General features: G+C 36.6%; 2 protein-coding genes across 2 annotated transcripts; both read right to left on the bottom strand.

The window, feature by feature from the left end:
- LOC109725175 (probable GDP-L-fucose synthase 1) lies at positions 4,765-6,280 on the bottom strand. Its single transcript, XM_020254266.1, has 2 exons — positions 6,136-6,280; positions 4,765-6,051 (listed from the first exon to the last, which is right to left on the bottom strand). The coding sequence occupies exons 1-2, from the start codon at positions 6,152-6,154 to the stop codon at positions 5,021-5,023; spliced, it is 1,050 nt and encodes a 349-aa protein (XP_020109855.1). The 5' UTR covers positions 6,155-6,280; the 3' UTR covers positions 4,765-5,020.
- Positions 6,685-9,844, bottom strand: LOC109725279 (probable N-acetyltransferase HLS1-like). The gene is made up of 3 exons (XM_020254401.1): positions 9,675-9,844; positions 8,827-8,975; positions 6,685-7,571 (listed from the first exon to the last, which is right to left on the bottom strand). Exons 1-3 carry the CDS (start codon positions 9,819-9,821, stop codon positions 6,875-6,877), a joined length of 993 nt encoding a protein of 330 aa, XP_020109990.1. The 5' UTR covers positions 9,822-9,844; the 3' UTR covers positions 6,685-6,874.

Raw genomic sequence — 12,574 nt, forward strand, 5'->3', positions numbered from 1 at the left:
AAAGATACTGTAGTTTATAATGCAGTGGATTTGCGGAGAAAAAGAATGTTGCTTAAACGTGCACTAAATATAGAAAGACTAATGATTAAATTGCTCAATGATTAATGAATAATCATTGGATGGATCAATAAGGACCCTGTCACCAACAATCACTTTTATTGATCGACTTTTAGAGCAAAAGGTAATTAATTATTATTATTATTAGAAAATATTTTAATATTTTTAAATATTATAAAAATATCAAATATTATTGATACGGCAGCATTATAAAATAGAGACTTTTAATTAACCTATCTCAAATATATATTATAGGAGTTTGTGGATGCTTCACCAAGTTGTAAGTACAACATCAATATTAGAAACTTGTAACGGTACTCATTATTATTTTGAATATAAAATTATTATATTAATTTTTGATTAATTAAATTTTTTATAATTTTGTATGATACAAAATCAAATTGATTTGAAATATATTTATGTGTTATAGCTGTTATAAAAAAAAAAAATTATGTGACACTCAAAAATACGTATGTGGGCTAATAAAAAAAAAAAAATCTTCTCATCATTGATAACTACACATTAAAATATTATAAATCAATATTCGGATACTGTAAAAATTCGGTATAAATATAATACAAATAAAATCTCTATTTTTATATTTAAATTTGTTAAAAAAAATATGGTTTAAGAAAAACATAATTAGTTGAATACGCAATTTATACGAAACTTATAAGTTTACTATTTAAAACTTTGAGGTTAAAAATTCGGCTATTAAATTGAATTATTTTCTTTAGATTCATGTTACTGTCGTAAATAGTTATAATTTTTAAGAATATAAAAATAGAGATTAAATAAAGAAAATAATTCATAGCATCTTATATCAAACAATATATATATATATATTTAAGAGTTAACACCCCTCTTTATTTTCTCACAAAAATTAATCAAACTCTCCTCCTATTCATTCATTGGAAAATAATGGGTTTTTTCATTATTATTATTATTATTATTCTTTCTTTTTGTATGTCAACCTCTTTAAATATGCGAAATTGAATAAGTACCGCTCAAAACTTTTTTTTTATATATACATATATGGATATTTTACTATGTGGTTGATATGTTGGCAATTTGACATACACACGTGGATGGATTAGAATTTACAATATATAGAGTATAGTGATGGTGCTTAAAATATAATAATAGAATTTAAAATTTAGTAATTAATATTTAGGGTGCACTAATAATATTGTTGCGTTATCAATAATATTATAGGGGACACTTAGAGAGACCCATAGTAGCCTTTTTAACAAATACCTAAAATTCTATATATATGTTTTTGAAAACTAACCTATTTACACATTAATTTTGTCAGATATATTTATATAAATAAAACTTTTCATTTTAATCCACTGTCCTCGAGCAAATAGCAATAGACTCGATGATTAGTATTCGAAATTCTAAGTTTGAAGCGGTAGTATGCCGCCAACTTCAAATCAAATTTCAACTTTTTGGCCATAGAAGAAGTAAGAATTTCAAATTATTTATGATTGAAAAGTTTGTGTCGAATCTTTATACTAGCTTTTTGTATGACAATTATTTAGTTACCACTTTCCAAAACAAAAAAATTATTTAAGAAACTGAGCCAAATAAACACCAATAATGATCCATTATATTGCGATTAAATTGTCACATCCTAGTGATGGAAAGTGTGGAGCCATGATCTACAAAACAAGTACTTTTCATCAATCAAATAAATTATATTAATACCTATCAACATGTTGATTATGTGTTGCTACAAAGGATCGAATAGACTCGGAAAGGATCCAAAGCAAACTTTTTGAATTTTTTAATTTACTAATGCAAATCCCTAATCACGTGGGGGTAATGCTGCGCATGAACCAAATGTTGTAGAATTTCTAATTATTTTAATCGACAATGAAGTTCATTTTACTTAATTGTTGACCGGCCAATCGAAATACCAATTGATGTGGTATCTGATTTGAATCATCTCTTTATTTTGATTTTGCTTTTTTTTATTTTTGATGTTTTAGTTGTCAAAGAAGACACAGAGAATAAAAAGGGAAAAAAAAAAACCAAACTTAATTCATATGATCAAAATAGCAATCTCAAATTCATGCCAAATTCTATACAAGTTGTCTACAATCAAGATTCTGTAACGTAATTTCACTGTCATGCAGTATATAGCTATAAAAAAAATTCAAGGTTGTGGAAATTTTGTAAGAATATATCTAATGGATAAGCAAGAACTAGCTATTACAGGAATAGGTACAAGTATGGGGATAAGAAAAATAGCGTTTGGATGAAAATTGGATTGTTTCCGGGAATAAGAAAAATATTAGATAGTTTTATATAGAAAATGGAGGTGTTGGTAGGAATAACCGAGAACTACTATTCTCGGATAAAAAATTAACGTTTGGGTATAAAGGAGGAGATAAGGGCCTATTCCTATCCCTATCTCCTAACCAAACACTGCAGCTTTATGGTATTTGCGTAGCAGATCTATCGAGAATTCACAAGGCGATACAAGATTAAAAAGCCAAGCAGAGAAAAATACTCACCTTGTAGATCAAGAAGGCAGAGGAAAATTTCAAAGAATGTTACCAGATCTCAGGGTCTATAACTTAGATAAAAGAGAAAACGATGTCTCAAAAGAACTCACCACACTCTATATAAGAGCATCCACTTGCTAAACCTGCTTTTTACAATAATCAACAAGGAGAATGTAGATACTCTTTAAGTTTCAAATGTCAAAATAGAACAAACAGAATGAAAAGGTAAAGAGGACAAGAAAAAGGAGATCAAAATTTTACTTTCTTGCTATAATTTGCATTTAAAAGAATGTCGGCAGTGAATAATTAAAGAGGATGCAACCCACATTAGTCGGTATTGCCATAAAAAGTAGTAACGGATTAATGAATCTGTACAGTAAAGCAGGGATGTCTAAAGAACAAAGAGAAGAAGAAGAGAGAGGTTAAAAATCAATGGCTTTTACAGCATAGCAAGGCGTCGAGATTCACTGATTTTTTAGCAACTTGTACAGATTTGAAGCCCTTTCTGCACACTCTTAACCCTAAGCAAACCCATCTAAGGCTGCGTCTTTCTTTCAAGGCGGGATCCTACGGAGCCAGCATAGCAATTCTTAAGATAATGAACTTACATGCGAATTTACATGAATCTCATATAACTTTCATAAGAACTTCTCAATAAAGTTTTTTTTTCTGCTTGATCCTCAATTATAATTAAGAATAGCTGCACCAGATGAGTAGAAATGCTCCACTCTAGTGCTAAGCAGTAATCATCCGGAACGAAATAATATGAATATGACTAAACAGAAATTGAAGAAGAGAGGAAACAAAGGAGAGGAAAATTAAAGAAAAGAATTTGTCAATTCTCAAGCTATGGCACAATGAGAACATACAATAGTGAAAGACAGACAGAGATCAGAATTTACGAAATTAGTACTGATGTACAAGACTCAAATTAAATCCATATTTGTTCCAGCCGGACTTGATTAAGAAGAAATAACAAATATGATATGAAACAAGAAAGAAATAGGTATATAGAACAATAGTACTGGGTTCTAACAAAGAATGGCTCGACCAGCCACACGAGGCAAACAACACAGATTTCACATCCAAAGTCATTCAACTGCTTTACTCAATACCTTCTCCAAGAAATGAAATTAGAACATAAATGAAGCAGGCTCAAAACCAATGCAAAGTTTGGAACTATGCAAATAGTTAGCAATAATATCATGTGCAGTCTTCCCGCGAGGTGATCCAACAACCAAGAATAGAACGAATTATCATACAGTTAGCAATAATATCATGTGCAGTCTTCCTATGAGATGATCCAACAACCAAGAATAGAACAAATTATCACTTCGAACGATAAGATGGTTTTAATTGGTTTTAATTACTCACATATCTTCTGACAGGCAAAAGCAGGCAGACAAGTAATGCGAAGGTGCAACTAATATCAATTTGGAAATTTTTTTTAAAAAAATCAAATTAGATTTGTTCGGCAATACGCAAATTTAGTCAATCAAAGAGAAGCAGCTTGATGTTTGTCATTCAGCATTTCTCAAGCAAATATTATGCAAAAATTCACTCCGAGTAGTTGGAAACTAGACAATAAAATATATCACAAGGCAACGAATGAACCTAATGGCTATTTGGTTGAATATGCATGACTTCGTAAGGAACTATGAAGCAGTTATGATCCGTAAAAACAATTTGGAGGGAAGAGAATAGTCATATGAGTAAATTGACTAGATTCATATAAAATATTTAACCACTTCAATCTGACCAAAGTTATCGTATGATTCATCGAAGACCAACAACTATTCTCTTATTCAACTTCGTACCGGCACGAATTTCCTAACTCCGGAAATGTCATCTTTGAAACAATCCATATTTAAGGCACTGTTGGTCGGTGAATGAGAATAATAGCTCAGATTATTCCCCTTCATAAACCAAAATGCAGCAAAAACCGCTTACGAAAATTCATTGTAGTCGAACAGGGTTATTCTAGGATATAACCAGAACTATTATTCACGCCGCCACCTTGAATGATTCTATTTCTCTCTTTCCAAGTAGATCCTTATCATTGAATTTACTCCCAAAACAAAAAAAATCTACATTTATTCCAACAATCTAAAGAACACATTAAATCCATCCACAGTTAGTTGTTGTTTGCACTGGCGAACAGAACACTAAACTAAATCAATCAAGGAGCATCAACTGTAAGCAAGTACGGGTATCAAATTTATTCCAGGGATTATTCAAAAGTGTCTCATTTTCATTAAATAAATTCGAGACGCAACTTAAGCAACACTACAGAACCACTGTCGGAGCAAGGAGTTATTCAGGACTAATTCCGACCCTCAAAGTAAGGTTAAGTATACAAGGAATGGTATTAAAACAACAATGAGAACAACAATGAGAACAACAATGAGAACAACAATGAGGAACGGCAAGCATCACAATTTCGTATACCTTCACTGAGGTTGCGACTGCGACTGCGACTGCGACTGCGACTGCGACTGCGACTGCGAATGGTGGTCGGCGGCGGCGTTCTCGACGTACCACTTGTAGGTCTCGACGAGGCCGTCGCGGAGGGCGATCTTGGGCTTCCAGCCCATGGCGGCGATCTTGGAGCTGTCCATGAGCTTGCGCGGGGTGCCGTCGGGCTTGGAGGCGTCCCAGACGATCTCGCCCCGGAAGCCGACGACGTCGCGGACCATCTCGGCGAGGTCGCGGATGGAGATCTCGGCGCCGCTGCCGACGTTGACGTGGTCGAGGTCGGAGTAGCGGTCCATGAGGAAGACGAGGGCGTCGGCGAGGTCGTCGACGTGGAGGAACTCGCGGAGCGGGGCGCCGGAGCCCCAGACGACGACGCGGGGGGCGGCGGCGAGCTTGGCGAGGTGGAAGCGGCGGAGGAGGGCGGGGAGGACGTGGGAGTGGTCGGGGTGGAAGTTGTCGCGGGGGCCGTAGAGGTTGGTGGGCATGGCGGAGACGGCGTCGAGGCCGTGCTGGAGGCGGAAGGCCTGGCAGAGCTTGACGCCGGCGATCTTGGCGACGGCGTACCACTGGTTGGTGGGCTCGAGGGGCCCGGAGAGGAGGGCGGACTCCGGGATGGGCTGGGGGGCGAACTTGGGGTAGATGCAGGAGGAGCCGAGGAAGAGGAGCTTGCGGACGGAGCCGGCGAGGTGGGCGGCGCGGACGACGTTCGTCTGGATGAGGAGGTTGTCGGCGATGAAGTCGGCGGGGAGGGCGGAGTTGGCGACGATGCCGCCGACCTTGGCGGCCGCGAGGATCACGTAGCGGGGCCGCTCCAGGAGGAAGAAGGCGTCGACGGCGGGCTGGGAGGTGAGGTCGAGCTCCGAGCGGCGGCGGACGAGGAGGTTCGTGAAGCCCAGGGAGACGAGGCGCCGCTGCACCGCCGACCCCACCAGGCCCCCGTGCCCCGCCACGAACACCTTCGCCGACTTGTCCGACAGGAAGCTCGACCCCGCCTCCGCTCCCGCTTCTGCCATGAGGAGATGATAGACGACCAGGGGTTAGGGTTTTCAGGGAGCTCGAGGGGGTTTCTAGGGTTAGGGTTTCGTCCTACCTGAGCCGTGCGATCCCATGAGCGTCGGAGAAGAAGAAGAAGAAGACGAGTTAAGAAGAGGACGACGAGGAGAGACTAGAGAGATCGCCGGGGAAGCGGATCTGGGAGCGGAGGGGACTGGAGAGGGTATAAGCAGAGATTCGCACGTGGCTTGCACGTGAGTGAGAAATGCTACGGAGCTTTTTTTTTATTTTTGGGTAAATTTCGAAAACCACCCTCTAGATTGGTATCCTATCATTTAAAGTGTATTAATTTAGCCCCATATGGTTCTATTTTTCTTTTTTCGTCAACCCCTCCGTTAAACGGTTAACATTTCATTAAATTATATAAAAAAATTTCAGATACCCCACCCAAGTTTATCGAATATTCACTTTACCATTTTTTAGTTTTAACTCTGTCATTGATTATAATTATTGAACTTCAAATTAAAGAACGATATTTTATTTATTTTTTTTAAGACTCAAAATATAAAATACTTAAGCGAAAGAAAATTAAATGGAATAAGGAATCTCCTGCTCTTCAATATTATAAATAGTCAATTAGTCATCTTATTTTACCCTCGATCGGTACGTACTTAAATCAAAAAAGAAAAAAAAAATGAAGAGCTTCTCATTCAATCTGATTGGGCTTCCTCTGAATCCGTCCGTTCAATACAATTCTGAAATTTGAATAGAAAATTTTTAAACTAAAACAAAAATTAAAAAATTCGAACATAGGAGCTCCTCACATTGACCATCCATCAGAGCTCCCGTGGATCAACGAAGATCATTTTATCGGACGGTGGAGGCGATGCAATCCAATCGTCATCGTCATCGTCATTGTCATCGTCGTCATCAATATTAGTATTACCCCTAAGGCGCTTGACGCACAAAACGTCCTGATCGCTGGAAAAGCACCGCCAGTGGGGGACGGCGGTGCGGGCGGGGTCGCGGGAGCCGACGTCGGCGACGACGAAGGCGCACGCGGGGTTCCGCACGGCGAGGTTGTGCGCGAACCGGCAGAGGGAGAGCAGGAGGCTCGGGCCGTCCGGGCCGGACATGCACAGGCCGAACAGGATGTAGATGCCGAAGGGTTTGAAGACGTCGCGGACGGAGGGGATGCGCGCCCACGGCATGCAGGCGTCGAGGGCGCGGAGAATTGCCATTGAGGTTCGGAGAAGGAGAGATGGCGTCTTGGCGATTCGGAGGCGAATGGCGCGGGTAGAGTCGAAGACGCTGAGGAGAGCGAAGGAGGAAGAGGAGGAAGAGACGACGAGGAAGGAGCCGAGAGTGAGGTGGTGGGAGAGGAGGGAGGGGAAGTCGAGGGGGAGGAGCTCGGCGGAGGAGGGGGGGAGGGGGGTGTTCTCGGCGGTGGTCGACATGTAAGCGTAGGCGGCGCCCCGACAGGAGCTCCACGTCTCGACGTACTCTACCAGTGCAGTCGCGATCCCCCGCCGTCTGCAGCAAAAAAAAGTGTATCAAACTTTTCAATTTATTTGATCTGAGATATCCGATAACTTAATCTTAATCTTTATTGGAGCACTTAGAATGTCTAAGTTCACTAACGAATTATTATAATAAAAGAGAATCAAAATTTAATAAAAGCTTATATAGTAAATTAAAATTAAAATTAATTAATTTTTTTATAAATTAATTGAATTTTATTTCCAAATGAATTAAACATGCATGGAATTACGCCATCTGAGCCGTTCAAATCGAAAGATGAAATTGAAATGATCGATAAATCGAATGCAAAATTTTATAAAATGTGTCAATAGACGAGGACGGTTTAAATTCAGTAAAATAAATTCATACAAATTAAATGAATTGTTCAATAAACTGCAAAGTGTGATAGATCTAAAAAAGATCTACCAAAGAAAATTTCTTTCATATTATTTTACAGTAACCATACAAAAGATAACTTAAACAGATATTTAAACATAGAATAAACCTAATGCAATATAAAATTTAGGCAGAAAAAAATTGTAAATGAGAGCACAAATTAAAAAAGAAAAACACATTAGAAAAATTTGAAAGGAAAAAAAAAGGCTTNATTGTTTTTCTAGAAAAAAATTGTAAATGAGAGCACAAATTAAAAAAGAAAAACACATTAGAAAAATTTGAAAGGAAAAAAAAAGGCTTGCTAAAAGTTTCTCATAAAAAACACTATTTTCATAGTTTTCTTTGATAAAAAAAGTCAAAAAACGAAAAAGAAACTGTTTCATAGAATATATAGAAATTTTTTTCTAGAAAAACAATTTAATTTCTGTGGGAATCAAATGGATGAAAAATAATTTTTTTTGCAGAACCAAAAAAAAAAAGAAGGAAGAAGAATAAAATGATAAAATTGTGAAGGTAATGACAGATTTTCTAGATATGTAAAATAAGAAGAAAATTAAATACATACCAAAATTTAGAATCAAAATAAGATAAAATAACTCACAGAGCGTCGTAGAGAAAAAATTCTTTATCAATCTGCGGAAGCGAGAAGTTCGGTTATGATCTGGATTCTATTTAATTTAAATAGATGGAATATGAATAAAATATACCATATCAAATAGTTCTATATCTATTAGGATTGATCTTTATCTATAATAAATCTCAATTTAAAATATGATTAATTGGACCACAATTTATGAAAATTCTAACAGGTAAAAGATCATGAAAAAAATTAATTAAGCACAACTTAATTAATTAATTAACAAAAACTCACCTGTGTGAGGGAGAAACCCTAAGGCCAAGAATATAAGCCACCTTAACATAGGCTGGTTTTGAGCTTGTTGGTGGCCTCCCCCTTGTCACCATTTTAACACATGCCCTTACTACTCCCACTATGTCCTTGCTCTCTCCATACTCTGCCACCTGTGTTCAAAAATATATTATAAACAAAACTAAAAAGTAAAAAAAAAAAAACAAATATATTTGTGACAAAAATTATATGAGGAGCTCCTCTTGGATTATAAAGTTATTACGAACATGTCATAAAAAGTTGATTATTAGATGGTTGGATTAGAAGCATAAGTTGGGATGAAGATCGAGCACACATTCTATCTCTTTTCAAAGTGATCACATCTATATATATATATATATATATATATATATATATATATTCAAGCCTCGCTCGTACTTAAATTTCTAGCTACTACATACCAATGAGAATTGTGTTATTCTGTTTACATACAAATAAGATGCATGTACTAATGGTTAATTTCTCCTCTTCATTTCTGCCAAAAGGTTGATCTAACAAAAAACGCATTTCCCCTCGCATGCGATATTGTAGAGATCAGCTCATGAACCATATCACATGCACTAGTAACGAAACAGACTGTAGAAAATGATGAATGTTAGAAATAATAAAACTCAAGATCTTTTGATGAAATGAAGGGGACGTATCAGCTAGAATCGACTCTGGTACCGTATTAGTGAGAAGATCGATCGGATAAATAACAATTGATCGAGAAAATTGTCCTAATACCTAGGTGCTCATGTAACTATGAAGCTATTGAATCATTCATATGAATTTTTGTACTAAATTCTAAGTAAAGAAGCTATGAAAGAGACCAGCATAATGTGGTCCGGTGCGTGTCGGATCCGGAACATTGGGTCACCTAACTCATCCACAATAAGTGACCCAACCTCAACTCGTTTCTCCAACTCTTCCACTGCGACTAAGTCCCTCTCCATATCTATCTCCCTCACTCTTATCATCTCTCTCTCTCTCTCTCTCTCTCTCTCTCTCTCTCTCTCTCTAAAGCTTAAGCTTCTTTTGCCTCTACTTAAGAGGGGGAAAGGGAGCTATTAATACTAGTGGAGTAACACAACTAAAGATGCATGGTGTGTATATTTTAACAAGTGTGATAAGTTGTAACTAATCATGATCAAAATAATAGGGTGTTTAATTATGCATGCGTGTTGGTCCATTCTAGCTATGGGAATCATGGTTGTTAAAAAAGAAGGAAAAAGGCTCCTACTTTTTCTTTAGTGGACATGCTTTTTCACAAATTAATTAACATTGTACTTAATTCTAGTTTCACTACAATTTATTAGTTTAACTAGTAAAAACATTTTGAATTATATATACACCTAGTAATTATTACTCATTTATATGTAATCTTAAGTTCATTAGCTAGGTGAGGAATTTAACTCCATAAATAAGTTATTTTATGTGCAAAATTCATTGATTTGTAATGTTATCATGGGCTCATTTCTTGTTTTCTATCACACACACATAAAATATTTCCCCTACTAGTAATGAAATCGTATCGTAGAGTGATTAATATATATATATATATATATATAGTTTTGCATCTTTTAAGTAATGCTTCTCTTTTGATGCATGATCATGAGTAAAATATTTTGAAATGGAACAAGAGTTTGTGGGTTTCGACGCACGAGAATCTTCTTTGGTGGAAAGGGGTGAACCCATTTGACTTCATTTACACTTTTACTAGCCGTCGAAGTATTCGGTTTTTGATATCTAAGCAAGTGCATTGAATTAATTACAGTAGATTCCTCTTTTTTTCTCCTTTTTGGTTCTAAAGTATAGATTTGATTAGAATAATATGTACTTCATTTGAAGAATCTTTAAAAGGTACCCAACTTTGTTTTTTTTTTTTTTTTTTTTTTTTTTTTGAGAAAAAGATAGTAAGTTACCTGCTTTATTCACTAGAAAAGTGAACTAGATTTACAGAATGGAAGCAGGTAGGGCCTCCGGAGGAGAAGGGGGAAAGAAAGTAGACAAAACAACCGAAAAGAAAATAGGAGAGTAAATCTAAAAAAAGGAGGAGTTAGTGGCACGTGAGCCAGTTAGACACCAGGGATTTGACACGATCAAGTGCTCGGGAGTTGTTGGCAAGCTTCGCGAGGAAAAGACAGTCATTCCTCTCGGTCCAAACGACCCACCAAATAGCTGTCAGTAAGATAAAGATACCCAACTTTGTTAAATAAACAAAAGTGTACAAGCATATATCATTGCTTCAGTCAACTGAAGATTGAAAGATATTCATGTGTTGCTTAATCTCTTACTCTCTCTTTCCTTTTTTTTTTTTATTTTTGTTTGGTGAAATTTGCTTTGCTTTTTTACAAACAACATGAATGATACCTTCTGAAACTAACAAATTCGATTCATATTTCTAACTAAGTTTATTTCTAAATTAAATAAACGAAGCGGAGCATGCTACCTATTTCTTAAAAAAATAAAAACAAATTTGAGTTAATTTGTAGGTGACGAATTTGGTAATTTCATGTACAAACCTAGGATAGTTCAAGTTTCATCAGTTTCTTTCTTTCTTTCTTCATTTTTTAACAAAAAGATAATTTTAATTCGAATTTGTATGTATCTTATAATTCATCGATTAGAGTTGTTGTTGCTGATCAGTTTGCGAACACTATGACCTATCATTAGAATTTGCATGCATGATATCGTTTCATTCACCAAAGTTTTGAAAATTCTAGATCATGAGTATGTTTGTATCTCCTTTTGGCTTTTAAGTAAGGCTAAATTACATAAAATTCTCTTACCAACACCCGATTTTTCACTTTTTTTCTCTGTTATTTAAAAACCTACATTTTACCCTATTGTAAAATGAAAAATATTCATAGAGAGGTACAGTGTTAATTGTGAGAATAAAATAACCATTTTGTCCTCACCATCTTCGTCTCCTCCCCATTTTTGCTCATCTGCCGTCTCTCCTCTTCCATTTTCACGTCTCAATCGGCCACAATTCGTCTCCATTTTCTTCTTCATCTTCTCCCCTTCTCTTCCTACACCCTCATCACTCCTCGATTTCGGCGACAGTAGGGAGGAAATCGAGGTCGGCGGAGAGGTGGGAAAGGGCGAGGGCGAAGGCGATGCGGCGGAAGAGGGCGACGAGGGGGTATTTGTGGGCGCGGATGGAGATGTGGGCGAGCGCGAGGCAGCGGAGGAGGGCGAGGCGGCGAGGCGGAAGAGGGCGAGGCAACAGGAGAGAAGGTTGAGAATATTTTTGGTATAAAAAAATATAATATTATTTTATAAATGTAACTCTAACAGAGCACTAACGGGAGAGGGTGAAGTGAATATTTTTTATTTACAAGAAGGTAAAGTGTAGATTTTTATAAGAGGGGAAAGTGAAAAAACGGATATTGACAGAAAGATTTTCTGTAATACATGTTTAATTATCTCTCTTCTTACATTTACTATTTAGATTAGAACAACTAATTGTGTAGTATATCAAAATGATTTAAATCGAAAAATCGCACGAAAGCTAGAGAAAAAGAAAGCGATTGACCGACCGAAACGCGCGTGACGAAGAAGGATCAAAGAGCACTTATTTATCTCCCCACTTTAGAAGAAAGAAAGAAAGAAAAATAAAAAAAAAACAAATACAAAACAAAACAAAAGGAATATTTCTTTTTAATTATATTAGTGCAAAAGCACAATAACTTTTTGACTCTCAATTGTGACCTTAATTTTCTTTATA

This window comes from Ananas comosus, linkage group 19 (assembly GCF_001540865.1).
Source record: "Ananas comosus cultivar F153 linkage group 19, ASM154086v1, whole genome shotgun sequence".
NCBI lineage: Eukaryota > Viridiplantae > Streptophyta > Magnoliopsida > Poales > Bromeliaceae > Ananas > Ananas comosus.

What these genes read in the sequence shown, in the direction of transcription:
- LOC109725279 (XM_020254401.1), bottom strand. Translation starts at nt 9,821, where the DNA reads ATGATAAGAGTGAGGGAGATAGATATGGAGAGGGACTTAGTCGCAGTG. An exon ending in CACCGGACCACATTATGCTG is followed by an intron (nt 8,976 to 9,674) that starts GTCTCTTTCATA and finishes TTTTGAACACAG; the next exon opens with GTGGCAGAGTATGGAGAGAG. An exon ending in AGGGTTTCTCCCTCACACAG is followed by an intron (nt 7,572 to 8,826) that starts GTGAGTTTTTGT and finishes TTTTTGCTGCAG; the next exon opens with ACGGCGGGGGATCGCGACTG.